This window comes from Schistocerca americana, chromosome 8 (genome assembly GCF_021461395.2).
Source record: "Schistocerca americana isolate TAMUIC-IGC-003095 chromosome 8, iqSchAmer2.1, whole genome shotgun sequence".
NCBI classification, from domain to species: Eukaryota; Metazoa; Arthropoda; class Insecta; order Orthoptera; family Acrididae; genus Schistocerca; species Schistocerca americana.
In genome coordinates this window covers 254,064,642-254,090,199 of record NC_060126.1, presented here as the reverse complement: position 1 = coordinate 254,090,199, position 25,558 = coordinate 254,064,642, and the positions used below count along the sequence as shown (strand labels likewise).

The 25,558-nt window shown below is 37.3% G+C and overlaps 1 protein-coding gene across 1 annotated transcript in view; it reads left to right on the top strand.

Moving 5' to 3' along the window:
* LOC124545208 (retinol-binding protein pinta-like) overlaps positions 1–18,858 on the top strand; it is a 320,125-nt gene extending 301,267 nt beyond the window's left edge. Inside the window, exons 6-7 of the mRNA XM_047124074.1 lie at positions 2,785–2,887; positions 17,304–18,858. Of these exons, the coding sequence (XP_046980030.1) occupies positions 2,785–2,887; positions 17,304–17,461 (261 nt within the window). The 3' untranslated portion in view covers positions 17,462–18,858. The remainder of the gene's footprint in view (positions 1–2,784; positions 2,888–17,303) is intronic.
* Positions 18,859–25,558: the final 6,700 nt, after the last annotated feature.

Below are 25,558 nucleotides of genomic sequence, written 5' to 3'. Positions count from 1 at the left end.
GCTAGGTGACGATCAGTTTGGCTTTAGGAAAAGTAAAGGGACGAGAGAAGCAATTCTGACGTTACGGCTAATAATGGAAGCAAGGCTAAAGAAAAATCAAGACACTTTCATAGGATTTGTCGACCTGGAAAAAGTGTTCGACAATATAAAATGGTGCAAGCTGTTCGAGATTCTGAAAAAAGTAGGGGTAAGCTATAGGGAGAGATGGGTCATATACAATATGTACAACAACCAAGAGGGAATAATAAGAGTGGACGATCAAGAACGAAGTGCTCGTATTAAGAAGGCTGTAAGACAAGGCTGTAGCCTTTCGCCCCTACTCTTCAATCTGTACATCGAGGAAGCAATGATGAAAATAAAAGAAAGGTTCAGGAGTGGAATTAAAATACAAGGTGAAAGGATATCAATGATACGATTCGCTGATGACATTGCTATCCTGAGTGAAAGTGAAGAAGAATTAAATGATCTGCTGAACAGAATGAAGTCTAATGAGTACACAGTATGGTTTGAGAGTAAATCAGAGAAAGACGAAGGTAATGAGAAGTAGTAGAAATGAGAACAGTGAGAAACTTAACATCAGGGTTGATGGTCATGAAGTCAATGAAGTTAAGGAATTCTGCTACCTAGGCAGTAAAATAACCAATGATGGACGGAGCAAGGAGGACATCAAAAGCAGACTCGCTATGGCAAAAAAGCCATTTCTGGCCAAGAGAAGTCTACTAATATCAAATACCGGCCTTAATTTGAGGAAGGATGTATGTCTGGAGTACAGCATTGTATGGTAGTGAAACATGGACTGTGGGAAAACCGGAACAGAAGAGAATCGAAGCATTTGAGGTGTGGTGCTATAGACGAATGTTGAAAATTAGGTGGACTGATAAGGTAAGGAATGAGGAGGTTCTACGCAGAATCGGAGAGGAAAGGAATATGTGGAAAACACTGATAAGGAGAAGGGACAGAATGATAGGACATCTGCTAAGACATGAGGGAATGACTTCCATGGTACTAGAGGGAGCTGTAGAGGGCAAAAACTGTAGAGGAAGACAGAGATTGGAATACGTCAAGCAAATAATTGAGGACGTAGGTTGCAAGTGCTACTCTGAGATGAAGAGGTTAGCACAGGAAAGGAATTCCGGAATTCGTGGCGGGCCGCATCAAATATCAAATCCGTCAGTAGACTGATCGGAGGGAAAAAAAAAAAAAAAAATGAGTCTGTCAACTACAGTTCCTGCCCATACACTGATATTGAAGTGATCTTAATACTTCACCTGCATAACTGCTTGAGGATTCACATTTGTCCCCACGTCCCACGTACATTTTGAAGTAATTTACTATGCCATCTCTTGTGAACCATGCCTTATCTGTAAACAAACTTAAGGCTGTGAACTGCGATCTTCAACAGCTCATTTCTCAACAAGTATTGGTTTGCAGACATAATACTGTAGGAACTTTTCTTCTTATTTTGACCCATACTACAACCTGCAGAAGTAAGTGGCACTTCACCCTGTATTCAACACTAGGCTGAAAGATTAAATATGCTGCAGCTAAACCTAGTCATTTTTTAAAAATTGAATTGTATTGATCTCATAAATCATGTTGTGTGTTGTTACATGTGGATATGGGATAAATGATAACCTGAATTTGTATAAAACTATAATTAACTAATGATACAAAAACAGTGGATATGGGACAAATTGCAATTACAATTTATATAAATATTATTAGGAACTCTTAATTAAAAAATGACAGTCACATCTGTAGAATGAAATAAATCAGCTGAAAACTTGTACTTAAGAAAAGATTTCACTTGATTATTCAGAAGAAAAATAGCATCAGAAGAATTCCAGAGGTTGAAAATCTCGCTGCAGTTGTAAGGTTCTTTTATTGCGTTCTATATAAAAGAACCTTACAACTGTAGCCGGATTTTCAACCTCAGGTTTAATGCTCAGTTGCAGATGTTCCTCCAACAGAATTGTTTGATCTGAAGAATGAACTAACCAGCTATAAGCTTATGGTACATAAGAAAATATTTAACTTTGTTATTTTAGAGTGATATTCACAAATTCTTCTACTGTACACAAGCAGTTCTTCTGAAGCAACATTTTCACTTTTCATTAATTGTGCTTTATTTGATTTTAAACTTTCAGGAAGCATGTTGTATTGAGTATGATGTATGTTAACCAAGCTATGTGGTTTTGAAATTAGAAAAACTTTACTAGCAGCAAATAGTACCCCATAATATGAGTAATCTGAGCTTTCAAAAACAGTTATTTCCTGACAGTTTGTATTCCAGGAAAATGATATTCAATCACATATAAGCCATACAATCATTCAAAAATGATCAGTTTATGACATGTCATCTCTGCAGCAGTGAAAAGACAATGTTTTTAATGTAACATGTATTTTTTGTCTCAAGGAGGTGGTATTTTGTAGGATTCTACCTTGATTTGTCTCAGAATTAAAATGGAAATACAAACCGTGTAATGTCTGTAACAATCTTCTTTTGCATATTACTGTCAGGATAATGAGCCACTAAAATTTTATTTTACTGGCTCTTCTCTCTGAATGTGGCACACTACAGAATTGTTACATACTGCTTCATTTTTCAACTCTTTTTTCAACATTTTGTGACCAAAATTTACAGCTGAAATCCTGCCAATGTATTGTGGTCAACAATAATTGGTTAAGAATATTTCCTTCTTTATAGCTTCAACACACTGTCACATATGTAGCTTGTGCAAATATGGTTATGTGTAAACCACTAGACTTTGTTCTTTTTTTTAGCTTCACTTCCATGGCCCAGTAACATCATTAGGAAAATTTTTACCACTTGATATATTACCTGAAGAATATGGTGGAACAGGAGGGAAATGTCAGGAACTTGCTGGTATGTATATATAGGTCCTGGAAGACGTTGCCAGCTCTGTTTAATTCCTGATGGTCTTGCTATGGCAACAAAATTTACAGTTTAATATATATTAATATTTCTTTGGCTTTTGTTTCTGTTATCTTAGGAATTTTGAGCCTTAATTACCATACTACATGATAATAAGTTACAGAATAATAAAGTTTGCTTGTGCACTAGCACAAAGGCAGTTTTACACACTGTCTGATGGGCATGAGCAACGAACTAATATCAGTATCAACTCACAGCTAGCAAGTGCTTTTGAGTAGCAGACAAGCACACATAAACAAAGTGCACAACACTACAGTACAGATTTCAAACTTGTATTATTTGGCAGGAGCACTTACATGCACAATTACTGACAGAAAATGTGTTGTCTCAAGAAGTGGTATAATGAGAATTGATAATAAATGAATTGAAATATGAATTATCTGATGAATGACACTGACCTCCATTTCAAAATGTAGTCATACATCCCAAACCCCCTATGGAGTTTAAAGCATCATTTGTATGGACACACTATTCTTGTGCACTTGGCAGCCCATAAACATTTCCACAAGTCTATATGAGTGGTTCCAATATTCAGACAGCACAAAATCATGATTTTTCCTGTATTCATGTAACTTGTTTCAACAAAAGAAGAAAATAATGTATGACTCCTGCAAGCACGCAAGCTTTCCTAGGAAACGGCACCAACAGCAAAGTGTGTTTGTTTCCCTTTCAAGTCTGTGTCAGCAGCTCAGTTTAAAATACATGTAGCCCTACAGGAGGATAAGTCATCACTCTATTGGATACTGAACATACCCAGGCTATCTGAAAAGAATAAAATTAAGACTAATCAATGCATGTGAGTGGGGTTCCCCATGGGGTATGGCAGTTTAATAAACAGTTAGTAGTGTCTGATGACAATGGAAATTTCTTCCAGAATCCAACAATTTCTATAATACTGAGAGGAGAAAGGCTAACAAATCTAAGAAGTTTCCTTAAAAGACTTAGAAATATACACAAGGGAAGAAGAGCTTGAGCAGTCATGTCAGAAACCTGTGCAGACACATCAGAGATGCTGGTCATAACAACATGAATTAGAGAATGGGAAGATCAGACAGAGAGTAAAACAGCTATAGGTTTGGCTGAGAAATAGAAGGAGGCCTACACAAAGAGGACACTGTGTGAGGATTTTTGAGACTAGTGATTCTCACTGGCTTTATAGTGAGGCTCTCAGCACAAGACCTTAGAGCAACATACCTAATGACCATGGTCTCAGTAGGTACTGTGGGTGGGTGGTCCTGGAATTCTACACACAGAACCTGAAGAAAGAGAAGATCTCACCAACAACATACATGGTAAAATGAACATTTTCCATTTGGGATTGGCTGACTGTCTCTTGAATTAAATTTCCATTCCTAGAAACAAATGCAACCAGCAGGGTTCACCACAAGTGTGGAAAAATAGATTAGAAAAAGACTTTATATTTTCAGAATGAAATTTTCACTCTGCAGCAGAATTTACACTGATATAATACTACCTGTCAGATTAAAACTGTGTGCAGGACCAAGACTTGAACTCAGGACCTTTACCTTCACAGGCAAGTGTTCTACCAATTGAGTTACTGAAGCACAACTCATGTCTCCTCCTCACAGCTGTATTTCCACCAGCACCCCATCTCCTACTTTCCGAACTTCACAGAAGCTCCACTGCATACCTTTTAACACTAGCACCCCTGGAAAAAAGGATAATGCAGAAACAGGGCTTAGCCACAGCTTATGGGTTGTTTCCAGAATGAAATTTTCACTCTGCAGTGGAGTGTGCACTGATATAAAGCTTCCTGGCGGATTAAAACTAAGTGCTGGACCAAGCCTCAAACTCGGGACCTTTGCCTTTCACAGGCAAGTGCTCCATCAACTGAACTACCTCAGCATGACTCATGACCCCTCCTCCCAGCTTTACTACTGTCAGTACCTCATCTCCTACCTTACAAACTTCACAGAAGCTCTCCTGAAAACCTTGCAAGACTAGCACTCATCAAAGGAAGGATATTGTGGAGATTTGGCGTAGCCACAGCCTGGGGGATGTTTCCAGAATGAAATTTTCAATCTGCAGCAGAGAGCTTCTGTGAAGTTTGAAAGGTAGGAGATGAAGTACTGGTGGAAGCAAAGTGGTGACAGGGGGTCGTAAGTCGTGCTTGAGTAGCTCAGTCGGCAGAGTGCTTGCCCATGAACGGCAAACATACCTAGTTTGAGTCTCGGTCCAGCATACCAAGTTCCACTCTATGTTTTATTTTATAATAAAAACTGGTGGTTGTTTAGTAGTTGCAGTATTGTTTTAAATGATAAAAAACAGCACCAGTTACACCAGGCTTTCCAAAAACATTTATTATAATGAACAAAATTAAGTAGCAGTATTAGTGGATTATTTGTTGTTTTATCTTTTATTTTCTTTAATCATGTAATCATTTTATTTTGAAAATTAATTCTCCTTTTATTTATTATTTTGATATTAATTGCATATTGATTATCATAAATACATCACATGCTGAGTTGAAGACAGATAAAAATTCTCTGGACCCAGGAGAACAGTTTACATGAATCAGAGGAAAAGAGTTATGAGTAATCCAAGAGAGCTAAACAGGCAACACAGAAAAGTCTCCTGTTTTTAAAAAAATCAACTACATAATTATTTAGAGTGAGACTAAATAGCTGGCCAGTTTTACCTTCATAGGATGAAATTCCAATGCTGCTAAGAGACACACTCAAATGCCAAAAAATTGTTAGTAATTATTGGAACTGTTAGTTCCTTCCTCACAGAGAAAAGAGGGATAGGTTTTGGAAGGCTGGGAGTGAGAGACACGATACGGAACTCTCAGACTGAGAGTGACCCACTTGTGAGAATGAAGGGAGAAAAAGATGCAAGAAATAAAAACTACCATAAAATGTCTTACAGGGATTCAGAGAAGGTACTCAGTTCATTAATGTAAATCATCATCTCTCTTGTCTTTCATGCCAGAAGTGCAGAAATTTATGACAAAAGCTGACACAGAGACAGACTATCAACATGAACACAAATGTGTGTTAATGCTAGTGGAATTATGAAACCTTTCTTTCATACATAAGGAGCCTTGATATAAGCATCTACATCTACATGACTACCTGCAAGTGACACTTCAGTGCTTGGCAGAGGGATCATCGAATCTCCTTCAGACAAGCATGAGAAAGAGGAAAAACATTTAAATCTTTTCGTTCAAGCTCTGATTTCTTATACTGTATCACAACGATAGTTGCTCTCTATGTTGGTAAGTAACAACAAAATATTTTCATGTTTGGAACAGAAAGTTCATGGCAGAAATATGGTGAAAAGACCTTGCAGCAAAAATGCTTTGTTTTAATAATTGCCATCCCAATTTTTGTATCATATTCATTACACACTCTGCCCTATTCCATTATAAACAAAACAAACTGCCTTTCTCTGAACTTTTTCAGTGTCCCCTGTTAATTCTACTGAGTCATGACCCCACTCAGTGCAGCACTACACCAGAAATAGACAGACAAGCCTAGTGTAGGAAACCTCTTGCATCTTCAAGTATTCTGGCAGTAAAATACAGTTCTTGGTTTATCCCCCTCCCCCCCCCCCCCTCCAATATTATCTGTTATCATTTCAGCTTAAGTTGTTCATAATTGTTGCAATTCTTAGGTATTTTGTTGAATTGACATCTTTAAATTTGTGTGATTTATCATATAACCAAAATTTAAAGGATTCCTTTTGGTACACATGTGGATGACCTTGCCCTTTTTATTGCTTAGAGTCACTTTACAGCTTTTTCATCATACATATGTCTTGTTCAAACCAGTTTGCAATTGGTTTTGATCTTCTGATCACTTAACGAGATGGTAAACAATGTCATTATCTGCAAACAATCTAAGAGGGTCACTCAGATTGTCTCCTAAATTGTTTATATAGATTAAGGAGAGCAAAAGGTCTATAACACTTCCTTAGAGAATGCCAGATAACACTTTTGTTTTACTTGATGACTTTCCATCAGATACTACAAACTGTGATCTTTCCGACAGAAAATAAAAAATCCAGTCACACAACGCCATAGGCATGTAATTTGATTAGAAGCTGCTTCTGAGGAATGGCATCAAAAGCCTTCTGGAAATACAGAATAAATTTGAGATCCCCTGCCAACAGCACTTCATGTGGATAAAGGGCCAGTTGTGTATCACAAATATGATATTTTCTTAATCTATGCTGACTATGTGTCAGTAGATCATTTTCTTTGAGATAATTCATAATATGAGGTATGTCCACTATGTAAGTTCCATTTGGTTATATAAAACAAACATGTAAAGATACAGAAAAAATATTTATTGTACAACTGTTAAACTACCTTTCAACATAGCTCCTGAAATTTTGTAGGCACTTGTCACAGTGTGGCACAAGTTTTTGTATGCCTTCTTCATAGAAGGTTGATGCCAGGGTATTCAACCATGTGGTAACATGTTCTTTCAGCTCATCATCATTGTTGAAGTGTTGACCACCAAGGACAGATTTTAGGTGAAAGAAGAGATGAAAGTCACTAGGTGCAAGGTCCGGGCTGCACAGAGGATGATCAAACGCGTCCCAGTGAAATTCCCGTAAGAGTTGTTTGGTCACATTCATCGTGCACTTGATCACGTCCGTCGTTGAACAGTCTGACCCATCTTCTAACCATTGAATCACTCATAGCATTTCACCCGTAAATGTCGCAGATTTGCCAATGAATTTCCTTTGATTTAACTGTCTTTGCATTTAGAAAACGAATCACAAATCTGATTTTACACGCAGCGGCATTTTCAATTATGGCTGACATTATAAAGAAGGACTCCAAAGCACATGTCGTCAGCAGCAATCTGAAAATGGCATACATGTCTTCTCCTCGGAACTGCAATCGTAGCGCTGCTGCGGACAGAAATAAAAACGGAACTTACTTTGTTGATGACCCTAGTATTCACTTAGTATACATTCCAAAACCCCATTGCAAATTGATGTCAGTGATATAGGTCTGCAATCAGTGGATTACTTCCATTTTCATTCTTGTGTATTGGTGTGATCTGTGCAATGTTCCACTCCTTAGGTACAGATCTTTCACCAACCGAGTGGCCGCACATGATTGCTAAGTATGCATCTATTACATCAGCATAGTCTGAAAGGACCCTGACTGGTGTACAGTTTGGGCTGGAAGACTTGTCTTTATTAAGTGATTTAACACTAGAACACCAAGCTTTGAATCATTCCTTAGAATACACAGTGGAGGTCAACTGCCCCTTGAGGTTCTTATTGGATTTTACACTTTTTTTATTACAAAATGTTATGTTATTCATATTTACTGTCTTTAATATTGCTTTTAGTATTTTTTCTTGCATAATAATGCTTCCAGCACCTCCATCCAAAGACTTGCACCTGGCGAACGATCTACCCAAAAGGAGGCCCTAGTCACACCTCCAGAATCAAGGATAGCTCCATTGAGTACAATATGTGCTTCTGTTTCAGTGCATTTTTCACCAGGCACAACATATTTTCATGAATGGCTTGGCAAAATGCACTAGGCAAGGATTCTTCCCTAACTTTGCGTGCCCTATAGATCACAGAGTCTCTCAAATAACATTTTGCGGACTTTTCCTTCCAGCATGAAGGATTGTATTCATTGCCTAATGCACCATTTTCATTGTGCTCTCCCTGTAACCCTTGTGCTTCTGACTGAGTTGGAGACATCCAAATAATTTCTATAATTTCGGCTTCAGAAAAGATGCGACTACAATAATGATCCATTATAGTCCAACAGCTGAACTGTTAGTGAGAACAGCCAAATGCACAAAAACTGTTCCACACAACATTGCACAAAGTTCACTGTTGTGGCTAAGGAAACAGCCAAATAAATCTGTGAGAAGTGATCAGTTGACAGCACCAGGAACCAAAGGTCATCTTAAAACAATTTAGTTGCAAAGCAAACAAATTAAGGCAAATTAAAACTCCTCTAAAATGATTAAACTATAAAATCACAGGAACAGTCTATTTTATACACCAAAGAAATTTGCATCTTAAGATAAAAAATGGTCAGTTGACCTCCACCAGGCATTCTACTGTTAAGTTGCTTCGCTACACTAAGAGAATCTACTTCTGAGGTACTCATGTAAGCAGCTGTTCTTCATTTCGATTCTGGAATATTTTCTTCATGTTCTTTGGTGAAGCAATGTCGGACAACCATGTTTAGTAACTCCATTTTAGTGGCATTATCATCAGTAATATTACCATTTCTATCACACAGTGAAGGTATTGATTGGTGCTGGCGCACTTTAAATATGGCCAAAATATCTATGGATTGCCTGCCAGACTTCGAGAGAGAGTTTTCTTCTACAAGAGTGCTCTGACCTCCTTTGTGTTCCATGTAGGAACTGTTCTAACTCTTAGCTGTTTATTTGGTATAAATCTCTCAACTGCTGTCATTACTATTTCTCTGAATTTAAGCCACATCTTGTGGCATAATCCCTTTCCTATTTTGCACTCATTTCTCATTGACTTGAAGTCTCATATCCTGATGTTTTTGAAATAATATCCTGATGTTTTTGAAATAATATCCTGAAGACTGACTTTAGAAAGGATAGTGCCAAATGATTCACTGCACACATTATTTGAATATAAGTAATTCCTTTTCACTTCACTTGCAAAATTTCAGTAGCCAGTTCCTGTCATACAATATGCAGTTTTCATACATAAAGAGAACTGCTCATCTCCTTTCATAAACTTGTGCACAATACTATACCTTGGCTCAGTGATTTAACTATTCTCTGGACATCACAATAAAAACTTGACACAGTGGCAACACATGATAACACACAGTGTACATGTTGTTTTCATGTAGAAAGTCAACCACATAATTTTTTGAAATTCTAATAAGCAACTTTTATGAAATAGTCACTTTTTGATATTGGATGTTTACAATCATACCTGAGATTTAAAGATATGTAAATTTTACATGGTTATTTGTCAGTTGCAGGCTTTTACAAGTGAGCAAAACAACTTTTGCTATCCAAGCCCAGACTGGATCCTACAGATTCTTTCATATCAACCAATATAATTGCTAGCAGCTGGTATGTTTTACACACTGATTTCACATAGATGTGAACCTCAGTAGACACAGTTGCTGCCTGTAAGCTTCGAGGTCACAACTTTTACATACATAGGTGGTATGAGTTGAACATTGGACTCAGACTGGAAATTTTGGGGTGGCATGGGCTATTTAAAGATTGGCATGCAGATATTTGTTGATCTCAGAAACTACATAATATTTTGAAAATTAGGTAGGTTAAAGCTTGCTGTTTTGGATGGACTACAAGACTTTATTGTTTTCAGTTTTATGAAAAATCTTGAAGGCTAGAATACAGTATACAGAACCATCTTATGCTTCCATTTGAAAATACCTAACTTACAGGTATGGCATCCATCTTGAACATAATTTTATATTATGATAACTTATGCAAAATTTAATTAATTATTGAGGACTGTCGTGTGATTCAGAACAAATATATTAACATAATTAGAGTGCCAAATTTCAGAATCTAATAATCACATATGCAATATCACAGAGGCAAAATTCACTCTGTAAAATGTAGTTTTTCCATTGTGTATTGTTGTAGAACTTTCAATAAGCAGTAACTTTCAATTAATGATCCTCTAACAAAAACTATTCATCTTACTTGAATATGTATATCCAAATTAATCACCTGAATAATTAATTTAAATGGAAATTTGCCAAATTGATGTTCTGAAATAGTCATGTGCATATTACGTATTTCATTTGCAACTGTATTAAAATTAGAATCAAAAATCAGGTTATTGATGGGAGTAGGAAGCATAATGGATTGAGAGTTTCCAACTTGCCACATCTCAGTCTGGTTTACAGGTTTACACTTACCTACTTTGGAAGCAACAGAGAATGAATCTATTATTAATTTGTTCTGGCTGTTGAGTATAGCTTCTAACCACACTAAAACACAACAATTATCTACTTCAATTCCACTACAAAAGAAACTACTAACAACAACAAACATGCTATCCTTTGTGAACAACATTATGTCCTTGGTAAATACTTCAGCTGAACTAAAATCCAGCTTTCAGCTTCTATAACAATGTTTACTTCAGTGCTTCTTATGAACACTTGGGGCTTTGATTCTTTTCCATTACAGTTATGACAATTTACAACTATAATACTAATGTTTCTTAGGTCTACCCTCATCTCATGTGTGACATGCACCCCTTGAGACTGAACCCATATTTTTACACTTTCACAAACTTCAAACTTAGAAATCATCCAGTCTTTTTCACACAGTCCCCACTACCCGTGTAAGCACCTCCTGTGTGTAATTGACCCACGACATATTATATGCATCCTGACATCTCTCCACTCTATGATTCAAGTTAACGAATCTGAATCTGCAGCCTATACAGTTTCAGAGCCCTCTGAGGTTCTGACGGTCCTGTAAACAATGCTAGTGATGGTGAGCTCTGTCTTCATCTCACAAGTAATAGTGGCTGTCTTTACCTCTCAAATAGCCGGCAGAATCCAGAGAGAATACTTCAGGTCCAAACTGATGCACATCACTAGTACTGACATGAGCCGCCAGTTGCAGTTGGCTGCACACTGCGCCTGTTGTGATATCTGGAAGAACTTGTTCCCCAGAATGTGCAAAGAGTATACACTGCACCCTCCTCGGCTGCTATAAGCCTAAGAGGATCCATCACATTCCCAACATTGGAGCTCCCAACAACTAATAATCATAACTTCTGCGAGTGCCCAAACATTGCAGGCAACTGTACCAGGCTAAGAATCTTTACCAGCCACACTTCAATGTGGGCAGTAACTGGACCAACCACAGTAGCAAGTCTATTGGTGGGACTTGTGGGGTTCTGGACATCCCTTGGAACCCCACAGTGTTGCCTATTGGTAACAGCTTCAAGCAATGAGACTGAAGCCAGCACCTCTGTGGAGATATGAGTGAAGGTCACCAACTCAACTCGCATCCAAACATAGGATTCACAGTTCCTATACATACTAAAGACAATGGAAAACTACACAACACAAATGCACTAGAAATTTATGATTAAACTGTAAAAGCACACAGACACTTCTTGATAAGTAGTTCATTTCTATCTAGCACTGAAGTACCAAAAAGCTGATGGCAGCAGTGAAACAGAAAGTGGCAAAAGTATGGCCTGAAGTGTACCAAAATGATCAATGCCATTAATACTTCTTCTGAAGTGAAAATAATGACTGAATGATCAAAAACCAAACAAAGTCAGTCCAAAAGCATCTGACCAAGTTTCATTGGTGCTAACAGAACAGTCTAAAATCAAATCTGCTGTGAAAGCAATTGACTATGAAGTCTGCTATAATCAAACACTCTCATCTCTAAATCCACAACTGCCACACACTTACAATCTCTATAGACAGGTAAGACCTCACTAATAAAATTGCTCATATAATCCAGTGGGATGTAAATGGTTCCTAAACTCATGCAGAGGAACTTAGACTCTTAGCACAGGGAAGATCAACATGCTTTTGTCTTCAAGAGACATCTCTAAAACAGTTGCATACCTCTGTGTTCAAGGGTTTCAGCCTCCAGCATTAGTATGGGGATGGCTAAAGGTTGTGTGTCATACTCGCTGACAATGAAAATCCATACTTTACCTCTTTCCCTCATTGTCATCTATAAATAGGTATTGTAATAGAGTGTAAGTCATATATAGTACTATATGTAATGAAGATTTAAACCTAGAAGTTCTAACTAATCTCATTGCCATCTCTCTTCTTCAATGCTTATATGTGCCATTGGACTCACTTACTAAATCAGAAATTTTATGTGTCCTGAATACAAGATGAGCATGTATTTGACTACTGTAACCAAGCCGTTATCTGTTACTGATCTGTCAACATGATGTCTTGCCCTCAGACAAACTGAAGGATTCAATGATTCCCTATTTACTGACCCCTCCCCTATCTGGATATGAACAGCAGGTGTAAAAGTGCCAGAGAGAAAGCCATCACAGTAGATTTTCAGAAAAGCAGACTAGATTTGTATGACTACCTGGCTGTCTTTGAACACTGCAACAGGGTTAAGAATGGATGGATCACTTTATAACATGATTCACAAATCCACTGGTGCATACATTCTAAAATCTTCAGGAAGCCAGCAGAAGCTGCCTGCCCCATAGTGGAGTGAAAAGGCGACACTAAAATCAGGATCTGCAGTGCTCTAAGTCCCGACCACTGCAGATAGCCTAGCAGCCTTTCAAGTGGGAAACGTTATGTATTTCCATCATAATATGGAGAGGGAGATGAGATTGTCTTCAATCTCATAAGCAGTTGCAGAAATCCCACATTAGTAAAGAGTCCTGCTGGAAAATTTTTGGATGAGGTGGAAGATACCCAGTCACTAGAATAATAATAAATCATAATGTTGTCACCTCTTGAAGGGCAAGTTCATAATTGTAAATGAAAAGCACAATACTGTGTATGTTTTACAATACACTGCACACACAATACACAAGATTATGCTTTTCTTTTGTAAAAAAAAAACATGGTAATCTTATGACCAACCAGAGAATATAGTACTGAAAGTAGTGAAACATTTCTAGGGAGTGACAACCACAACAAGACAGCATCAAGACTTCCACCATGACACAGAACAGAGAGAAGCAACGGGGACTTAGATTCCAGTAAAAATAATATTTACAAATGTCCGTTCTCCATTTGAAAGCTGGATCTGGCATTTTTCAAGGCATCTGATGCAATATAGAAAGTCCTCCCTGCTCTATTCAATCACATATTAAAGACAAGAGACTTTCCTAACTCTTGGAAGGATGTGGTATTAACACCTCTCCCGAAATCAGGGAAGCCATTAAGTTGCACAAATGGTGTAGGGAAGATCCTTGGGCAAATGGCAAACTGGTGCTCAGGTTAGACACTCAAGTCCCGTCAGCTGCTAAGTTCAAGAATAGGTATACTCACAGTAACTCTAATGTATAACATGAACATTTGCACTCTTTTACAAATGTGGTGACAGTAATCAAAAGTTTCAGGGGAAATCTTAGCAGAAAACATTTATTACAATTTATTAATAATTGTTTCTTGTAGACTGTCTAATCACTGCCATTATCAAAGTCCAATCAACAAGTCTTTGTTGTAATATAATAAATGATGTATTTGTATTTCTTTATCAGGACTATCTGATTTGTAAATGCTAAGCTTAATGTGAGGGAAACAGTAGTATAGATTCTGAGTTTAATAATGGTTGTTGAATTACCAAAACAACTTTTATTCTCATTTTGATCTACAGAAATATCTATGGCTCAGCTTGTTGACTTCATATTTCTTGGGTAAGATTTTCAGGCAGAGGTTTCTAAAGTTTCTGTGAAGGTTTTAAATCACACTGTAAGACTCATAATATATTTCCAGTTTCAACAGTTCAACTTCACATTTTCAGCTTTATGAACTTTGGTGCAGGGAGTCATTTGGGTTTCTATATAAAATTCACTGTTTGTAAATTAATGAGATGGAATTGCACTTCACTTCCATAGCCCTTTAGTAGTCACAAGATTAAATAAAAATGCTGTACATGATAAAGACTTAGTTCTCAATATTCAGACAAAGAATGCAACTTCACTCTAAAGCAATCACATAGTTGTTCTGCTCCAGTTCCAAATCAACACTACTCTCCCTGAAAATTAATCAAAGACTGTCTAGCTCTTTGGTGTAATGTAATTGAATAGGTAAAAAATCTACTCACCAAGCAGCAGCAGGAGAATGCACATATAAAAGATATTAAAGTTTGCAAGCTTTCAGGTCCAGTGGCTACTTCTTCTGGCAAAAGGTTGAAGGAGAAGGAAGAGGTGTGAAGGAAAAGGACTGATGAGGTTTAGAAAAAGGGGTAGAGTTTGGAAAAGTCACCCTGAACCCCAGGTCAGGGGAGACTTACCAGACGGGATGAGAAGGGAAGATTGCTTGTTGGGAATTGGATCAGATGATATTTGAAAACCTGAGAGCTCAAAAGTGGAAGACAGCATAATACACAAGGCAGAGATTACTGCCAAGGCACTGTGCACCAGTTAGTTAGAGCAAAAAGCTAAATGCATTATATGTGATAAGAGATGGGAGGGAGAGGGTGAAAAGAGAACAGGTCTGGAAATGAAAGACGCAGAAACATAAAGGGAGTGAAGAAAGAAATAGTTACTCAACCAAAGAAATTAATGTAAATTAGGGCCAGTTGCATGACGAGAAACAAGGATATGTTGCAATACTAGTTCCCACCTGTGGAGTTCTGAGAAACTGTTGTCTGAGGGAACAATTCAGACGGCAGGTCTGATGAAACAGGAACTGAAGTCATGACTGTCATGGTGTAGAGCATGCTCTTCAACAGGATATTTTGTGTTGCCAGTATACACCCTCTACCTACATCCATTCATCCTGACTGATAACTTGGTGCTGGTCATTCTGATGTATCAACTGGTATACAATGTGTCATTTCACTGGTGGCTCTCCCTTCGATAGTATATTTTTTGCCAGTTACAGGGCTGGTATAGGTGATGGTAGGAGGAAGTCTTAGAGTAGGGATGATAGCAGGTGTAGGAGCCATACGGTAGGGAGATGTAGCAGAAGGAGCATAGGGTCTGACAAAGATATTGTGGAGATTAGGAGAGTGGTGAAAAGCAATTCTAAGTGTGGTGGGTAAAATGTTGGACAGAAAGGACCTCATTTTAGAGCATGATTTTAGGAAGTCATAGCCTTGTCAAAGTAGCTGCTTAATACAGTCAAGGCCACGATAATACTGAGTAATAAATGACTGTCTATCCAATTACATTACATGTTCAAAAATTGATTATTTCTGTTGATTAACTCTTTGGTCTGTAACACCAACAACATAATTATATAGCATGAAAATCTCAATCTTTGCAAAACTGACAAATGAGTAAATTAAATCTTGTATATATTTTTTCTTCCTGCTCAAGTTAATATTTCCCATGAAAACATGACTTTGGACACAAATCAAATTTATAGAAATGGAATTTTCATGACCAAATACCACAAAATCTAGAATATTTGCCAGTCATATAAGAAAGAAGCAAAGGGAATCTACAGGATTATTAATTTCTTTAAAATCAAAGACAAAAATCAATTCCCAAAACATGAATAATGAAACCTGAAATAAGTACAATACATCGTCCGCAGCTCGTGGTCTTGTGGTAGTGTTCTCGCTTCCTGCACATGAGGTCCCGGGTTCGATTCCCAGTGGGGTCAAGGATTTTCTCAACCTCGTGATGACTGGGTGTTGTGTGTTCTTGATTATCATTTCATCATTGACTCACAAGTCGCCGAAGTGGCGTCAACTAAAAAGGACTTGCAATACGGCGGCCGAACTTCCCCGCATGGGGCCTCCCGGCCAACAATGCCATACGATCACTTCACACAGTACAATACACCAATCCTAAAGGCTCTCTTTTAGTACATGAGATTTGCAATTGTCAATAGAACATAGCTGAAAAAAGAAATGGAATTGGAAATTTCATCAATCAGGATAGGAATTGTTATCTACTGTTGAACAAAAGTCCCTGTGTTACAGATTCTTACAACTGTTCATTAATAATTGATTTTGTGAGCTAATTATACAGAGCTCACCTTTTAAATGAAGCAGCAAGTTTATTTACACACTGACCTTTGAAAGGTTTTAAACACTGAACTGTATTTTATTAGATCTTTGCATGTGTTTATAGTATTCTTGTGCATATGACACATCTCAGTTGCAATATGCTTATTTGTTTTGCTGTAATGCGTAAACTTTCAGGTTCAAATCAAAGTATATTAGTGGTTCACAAAATCTCTACAAATAATTAACAAGGAAAAACAGAACAGTTCAATTGCACATAGTAAAACAATTTCTTTTTATTCTTTGTCATTATTCTTCATGACTAAAATGAATAATATGATAATTACTAAAGGAATATTCTGATCTCCATTAATGAAGAAAAAATGTTTCTGATATGACGTGAATTTATTATACTTCTGAAAAATCACACAAATCCTTTCCCATATAAAGAGAAGCCTTACCATCATTTGTGTCTTTGATTCCTCTTCTCTCTCTCTCTCTCCCTCTCTCTCTCTCTCTCTCTCTCTCTCTCTCTCTCTCTCTCTCTCTGTGTGTGTGTGTGTGTGTGTGTGTGTGTGTGTGTGTTTTATTCTTCATTTTTAGTTTTTATTGCTTTTTGTCCTCTAACCATGTTTCTTGTCTCCATTGTCCCCATTCTTAGTTACATACTAATTTTGAACTAAATAAAATTTATCTCTTCTCAATTTGATTACTTGAAATTACAGATAAATATCGCACCTTGCTGCGGACAAGTTACAGATCATTTTTAATGGAAGAAGAAGTTCTGCGTGTGGATGAAAGTAAGCGTCCTCCAAAACAAAGTTGGTGGCAGATCTTCTGGGGCAGTGACACTAATTCTCTTCAACAGCTTTCTCTCGATTGAAAAATTCTTCTAGTCCTTGCATATTACCAATTTTGTGTCACATTTTTGGCATTAAACAGTACTTTCACTTTTCCTGACACTCCCACCAACTGAATGTTATACGCCATTTTCCATATCTTATGTTACATATACTACTGACTTTGTGAATTATCCAACTGCGTAAAATGACAATGTTTAAAGTGAATAGTCACCCCACAGGTGTCACAATTCTACTACAATATACTTGATTTCATGTGTATATATTATATAGGCCTACTCACTTACTTTTTACTCTTCTATAAGTTCATAGGCCGTAGTAATATGGTAGTGTGCTGTACATTTTAGATTTGTGTTTGCTGACGTGTGTAATTGGCAACTGTCAGCAGTGTTATTAATGTAACATATTGTTATTATGTTGATTATAATGAAGTTTACTGTCTCTGTTTTGAACCTGCAAGTCTTTAGTGACAAAGAATTTTATAAAAACAAATAACATACCAAATATGTTACTCAATATTGTATTTAATCTGTATAGCAATAAATCTTCTTATTCATCTGCAGAACATAGCTTCTTATACATCAAAATGGAATTTTCCTAGTCATAATGTTGGCACATATCTGGAGCGGCATTAAGGAAAGCAAGACTCAGAACTTATAAACACAAAATATCATTCTAGTGTTATATGTCAATGGTGTTATAATGTTATCATAATCTATACTCTGAACCAAAGCAATGGGAATGTGCAATACTTTTGCAGTAATTTTAGTTTGTTTTATAATATAAGGATTAATGATCTTTATGAATAGCCATACTTGATTATTCTTAAAGACTGGTTATTTCTAAAGTTAAAATTATGACACAGATCAACTCTTTTACTGAGCTACAGTTTGAAATTCTGTGTATTTTCGATATTCAGATGCAGAAGTAGGTACTATTTCTCTGTCTGCTGGTTTTGTTTTATTAATAATTTTTCATTTTCTTTATTTTCAATTCATTTCTCAACTTGACTTTTTCTTGCTGTAGATCAAAAGAAGCAAATCTGCAAAACATGGAGACATGTTTCTAATTGAAATAAAAAGTGCTCTATTTGTACTATAGTCTATGATAAATCTTAGCACTTTTTCCAATGCTCATCAGACAACCTAAAAACAGAGTGTGAAAATGAAGGTTATTTTCTAGCTGCTGAGTGATGCTATGTATTTGGTATGGCTTTACAGTTTACTGATCATTAATCATCTGAACATTTACAAGTTATTTTATCATGTTAGTTATTAATGTAAAACAGATAATATTATTTTAATTATGCATTTTGTAAAAGTATGTTCAAGTTTTCTACCTTTTTAGGCAAGTACTCCCATGTATTCACAATAAAAAAAAGTGTTTATGGCATTGGCCATCAGTGATTTGCTGTTGTGAAATATATAATCAGTGCAGCAATAAACTTGTTTTCTTTTTCTGGATTTTATGCACATGGTTGTGACTTTGAAACAAATTAAATAATGAGAAATGTTCAGGCCACAGACCTAAATCACTAAGTGAATTTTTGAATAAACCAGTTTCAGTTGGTATTTATGTACTTGTTGTTGATAATATGATGAGATGCTATGCTGTATTAAGGTCTGTATGTGACTGAATTGGATGGTTCAACTTGTAGATCTAGTGAAGTGCTTCTCAAAGATCTACATTTTCTTACATAAACATTTCAGCACTACATGCCCTAAAATATTTGTGATTTCTAACATTGTTTGTAGTCATAAACCAAAGAAACTGTCTCACCAAAAACTAAAGTTAATGCACATTGAGTCTGTATGCCACCCCAGAGTTCAAAATAGTATGCTGTACAAGACAGTAACATCTTCACAAGACGCTGACAACTGATGAAAGATGCTAAAAGTGTTCATACTAAAAGAACGAGTGTTTAGCAGGCCTGAGCAGTAGACAGATATATACCAAAGGACAATGAACTGCTAAGCTTTCGTGCAAAGTCCTCTTCCAAAGAAGTTACAAACAAATACACACACACACACACACACACACACACACACACACACACACACACAAGAGACAGAGAGAGATTAGTATGTAAGCTTCCACACAAGGTCCTTCTTAAGAGAACTAACAAACACACATATGCACACATGCACACAAGGCCTTCTTTTGGGAGATAATAATCGAACATGCACACCAAGCTGTCTGCTACTCAACATCGCTTCATTTTGGTGAGTAGTGGTCCATACTTATACAGATACATAATTTCATCCGACACCATTTTAACAAGACTTCTGTAATTTAAATGACAAGCATCATCAGTCCCTAAGACTGAGGTAATAAAACAAACATAAATTCATCTAATATATTGAAGGAAGACTCATCAAGTGACAACTGCTGATTGCTTCTTGCAGTCACACAGTGGAAGATAAATTGAAGCACTCAGAACTGATAACTCATATGCATACAATGTTTTAAATTCATATTTTACTTTAATTTCAAATATAATTCCTGATTAGTTACAGGTATATAGAGATATATGTAATAATCACTAATAGATAACAGCAACCACATGCTATAATGGGGGAAGGCCCTGACTGGAAAATAACACTGTAAATTGAGCAGAACAAAACATTAATTCTAACAAGCTGTTGAAGAGTACTTAATAGCAATATCAGACAAATTACTACTTTTATTAAATCAAACAATGGAAAGTCCAGAATTATACTTACATATGGTAATTGCTCTATATTTCACTCCCTTGTTGACATATGGAAAATGGTTATCTAGTTTCCATAACATTTTGTTATTCAAAGACTAATACACATGAACAATTACCCATAAAATGTGTTGTAGTGATGTCTTTGCATATATTTTAGTCATCATACAAAATACACAGTTTAACAAATTTGAGAACAATTACCAATACAACTGCTCAAATAGTCCCACGAAAATGTAAATAGCTTTTCAGCTAGCACTAACACAATGAAATACAAACTCTTCCTGTTTTTAATTTCTTGTTTGATTAAACAGATAGCAAAATACGTTGTTCATTCATTCATTTACTGTGTTCTGTCAATTCTTTCAAGAAGGAGAACATCAGGGATATGGAATGAGTCAAGACAACTTTCAAAATAGCTGCTGCCCTCTCACTCATACTATAGAGCAGTCATTTGTCATTGGTGCAGACTGCAAGTGAATTTAATACCTTATTCAATATGGCACTATATCCAAACATTTTAATGATGTAGGTGACAGACGATTTTCATAATTTCATTAGAAATTGTGCATTCGAATTTGAAAGGCTTAACAGACGTTTACTGTGTGTCTGTCTGATGAACACCACATTTTCCATAGCACACTGTTCATTTTGGTAGCCCACTTTATTAGCCACAATGAGCAATAATAGACCGAGTTTTGAGCTTGTTTCTATCAAATTGTTTTATGTGACTTTATAAAGGAGTGAAATACACTGATCAACAAAAACATTATGACCACCATCCTACTACTGATATAAGCCCATCAGATGGCAGCAGCATCCAGTGAGGGATGTCTGCTAGTCAGACACATGCACAGTACATGAAGTATCAGTGAGTGTGCTGTCTATGTGTAGAATGGGGAAGTCACGCTATCTATCTGAATTTCACCGAGGACAGACTGTGATGGCTCTGATGCTCATCATGAGCATTTCAGAAACAGCATGATTTGTCAGGTATTCAAGGAGTGCTGTGGTTAATGTCTTCAACACATGGCAAAACCAAGGTGAAATCATGTCCAGACATCATGGAGTTGGGCAGCCACTCATTACAGATGTCAGATGTCATAGGCTGGACACACTGGTAAAACAGAACAAGCGGAAAACTGTGGTGAAACTAACATCAGACTTTAATTCTGGGCAGAGTTCAAGTGTGTCTGAACACACAATGCAACAAACACTCCTAATGACGGGCCTCCTCACCTGACGACCCATGCATATGGCAATGTTAACACCACAACATCGGCAACTACGACTGAAATGGACATGTGACCGTTGGCACTGGATGTTGGTGCAGTGGCAGAGCATTGCATGGTTTGATGAATCTTGACACTTTCTTCACCATGTGGATGGGAGAGCATGACTCTGTCATCTTGCAGGGGAACAGCTCCTTGATACCTGTACTGCAGGACGGAGACAGGCTTGTGGTGCCTCCATTATGCTCTGGAGAACATTAATGTTGGCATTCATGGGTCCAGTGGAGGTCATGTAAGGTACCATTACAGCCAAAGAGTATCATACACTGGTTGCAGACCCTGTGCACCCTTCAAAAAGATCTTATTTCCTGACGGCAGTGGCATTTTTCAACAAGATAATACGCCATGTCACAAGGAGAGGCGTGTGCTAACATGGTTCAAGGAACCCAGTGATGAGTTCCAATTGATGTGCTGACCCACCAACTCACAGATCTTAATCTGACTGAACACATCTTGGAGGTGATTGCACACCTTCCTGGGATTTATTGGATTTAGATGAATTGTGTATGAAGTTGTGGTGCCAAGTCCCTCCAGCAACCTACTAAGGTCTCATATCATGACATATTGCCACTGATATCCATGCCATAGGTGGACATACCAGCTATTATGCAGGTGGTCATAGCGTTCTGGCTGATTGGTGTATGTGCAAGAATGTCACTATTCAGTCATTGACAGATTCATATTTTCACCTTGTTAGCTGAATAGGTTCCTCGTCAAGCGCAACTGGTCTATATCATGTAAAGTGCTCTGCAAATATATGATTCTCTCTCTAGACAGATATACAGTAAAACAACCCCTTTTACACTTTCTAGCTGTCTGACTCAAAAAAAGTGTAAAATTCAGGAAAGTGTAAAATACAGGAAAGCATAGGAAACAACAAGCTGTAGATTTTGTGCCTAGTGATCTCTGTTTATGAAGACTGCCAACTGTAGCAATTTAATCAATATCGTGTTGAAAGTTTTATTTAATGTAATTTTATAATGATTTTCAATAGTATGTCTCACATTAGAACACGAATATCTTTTTAATGTGGTTTCATGGAAGACTTTCACTTCCATGTTTTATTTACACCGTAGGATATGGTTGGAATGAAAAAGGAAACACATGTTTGTGTGTGTTAGCACTCAGCCAATGACTTCATGACAATCACAAAGGCAGTGGATGAGTGCTGACACACACACACACACACACACACACACACACACACACACACACACACACACACACACACTTGGGTTCCCCTCTTCATTCCAATCATGTCCGATGATGTAAATAAAACATGGAAGCAAAAGTCTTTCATGAAACCACATTAAAAAGATATTCATGTTCTGATGTGAGGCTTATTACTGATGTTTGTAAAAAACTACAGTAAATAAAACTTGTATCACAATATTTGTTAAAATAATAAAGTTGACAGGCTTCATAAACAGGGAACAATAGCCACAAAATCTACAGTCTGCTGCTGACAAGGAGGATGCTCAGTTTAGGGACATCATGGTTGAAAAACATGGCAGAAACTGTCATCCTGTTACAGAGCATCTTGAGGAGAAATGTTTTTGTCTAACTTCAGGACGTACCAATTGGCATATTTCATGTGGAAGTAACAATGATTCACGAAAGCTCATGATAGAGACAGCCATCTTCGAAAATGGTGTTTATTTGTATAAATGACTGAGAAATTAAATTATAGCTGTTGCAAATAACACAAGCAGCAAAAGGAACGTTGTTACTAGAGTTGCTATCACCAGATCATGATTATCATTAAGGTAGGGATTCAGCACACTTTCCCACCCTTCCAAGCACTGCAAACCTATAATACAGGTGGCCATGACCTGACACACCGAAAATGACCATGCTAACACTATATTACATGATCAATAATTTTGCATATAGTCTGCATTTTCTGCATTGTTTCAAGGCTGACTTTGAGCAGGAAATGTGGTGCTACAGAAGAATGCTGAAGATTAGATGGGTAGATCACGTAACTAATGAGGAAGTATTGAATAGAATAGGGGAGAAGAGGAGTTTGTGGCACAACTTGACAAGCAGAAGGGACCAGTTGGTAGGACATGTTCTGAGGCATTAAGTGATCACACATTTAGCACTGGAGGGCAGCGTGGAGGGTAAAAATCGTAGAGGGAGACCAAGAGATGAATACACTAAGCAGATTCAGAAGGATGTAGGTTGCAGTAAGTACTGGGAGATGAAGAAGCTTGCACAGGATAGAGTAGCATGGAGAGCTGCATCAAACCAGTCTCAAGACTGAAGACCACAACAACAACAACAACAACAACGATGCACTTTTTGCATAAATCTGTGTGAAAATCAATGTCCAAGGCCGTGATAACACAAAGAAAAGTTAAAATGTGGGAAATGTTCTAATACAGAATTGTTAATGATGGGAAAGCATTGTACTGAGAAAATGGACTTCTGCTGGGAGCAATAAAAGTGAACATAATAAGCAGGAAAATATAAAATGTGGGAATGTAATAACAGGGTGTCACTGTACTTTTAGTTCCACAACTCCATAATGAGGAAGGAAGCAAGGAAGATTATGGTTTAATGTCCATCAACATCGAGGTCATGATACACAGAGCACAAGATTGGAATGTTTCAAGAATGGATAAGAAACTCAGACATGCCTTTTCAAAGGAATCATACCGACTTTTGCCTGGAGCGATTTAGGGATAGCATAAAAAATATAAATCTAGATGGCTGGAGATGGATGTAGAACTTGTCATAAAAACAAACATTTGAAGCATATTTACAAAAGATGAGATATGCTTAAGTTTCCTCCCCAGATTCTAACCAAAAATGTCCTAAAGATGTGGAGTAAATAAAAAAATACTTGAAACACATTTCCATTTTACTTGTGCAGATTGTACTACTGCACTGAAGAGTTTAGGTTGGATTTTAAGTAATACTCACATTAGTTTATTTTTTTACTAGTATATATCAATCTGTTCTATTAAGAAACTAACCAGTGAGGTAAAAGAAGTTGGGCACATCTAAATGTTTTATAAATAGCTAAACTTTTTATCATTGCAAATGTGCATTCTTTGATAATGTTAACTTTCTGAACCAAAGTCCCCCACCTGAATTTACTGCCAAGCTGAAATCCAAAGGATTAAACTCGCACCACAAGGTAACATTATCAAGGAACACACATTTTCAATGATGAAAACTTTAGCTACTTATAAAACATTTAGATGCACCCAACTTATTTTACCCCACTGGTTAGTTTTTTAATAGAACAGATTGACTAGTAAAAATATCAACTAATGTGAGTATTACCTAAAATCCAACCTAAGTTCTTCAGTGCAGTGGTTCAATCTGCAGAAGTAAAATGGAAAAATGTTTCAAGTATTTTTTATTTCCTCCATATCTTTAGGACTTTTTTGTTTGAATCTCTTCAGTTTGGGTGGCATCATATTTTAGACTTACGGTGGGTGGACACCTCTTGCAAATTCTTAGCTGTATATGGCGTGTCTTCTCAAAGTTTAGTGACAAAGAATGGCCTAGAAACCATTTACACACATCAAAAAAAGTTTTAAATCACCCCATTTCCCAGAACTCCTGAAGATGCACGTTGACTGTGGATACTGCATCACAGACACAGTCCCTTTGACTGTTCAGAGACGTCACTAAACAACCATGCATGAGCAGCGCCTATTAGATGGAGGGGGTCTGACAACCAATCAGTTCCAGTCATTCCACCAGGAAGGAGGTACACGGCTCCTGTCCTCTGTAGTTCAACCATGCCTAGACAGTCAATACTGCACTTCGATCACGTCCACATTGTTATTTTGCACCAGGAAGGGCTATCAACAAGCGAAGTGTCCAGGTGTCTCGGAGTGAACCAAAGCGATGTTGTTCAGACATGGGGGAGATACAGAGCGACAGGAACTGTCGATGGCATGCCTCGCTCAGGCTGCCCAAGAGCTAATACTGCAGTGGATGACTGTTGCTACGGATTATGGCTCATAGGAACCCTGACAGCAATGCCACCATGTTGAATAATGCTTTTTGTGCAGCCACAGGATGTCGTGTTATGACTCAAACTGTGCGCAATGGGCTGCACGATGCACAACTTCACTCCTCATGTCCATGACGAGGTC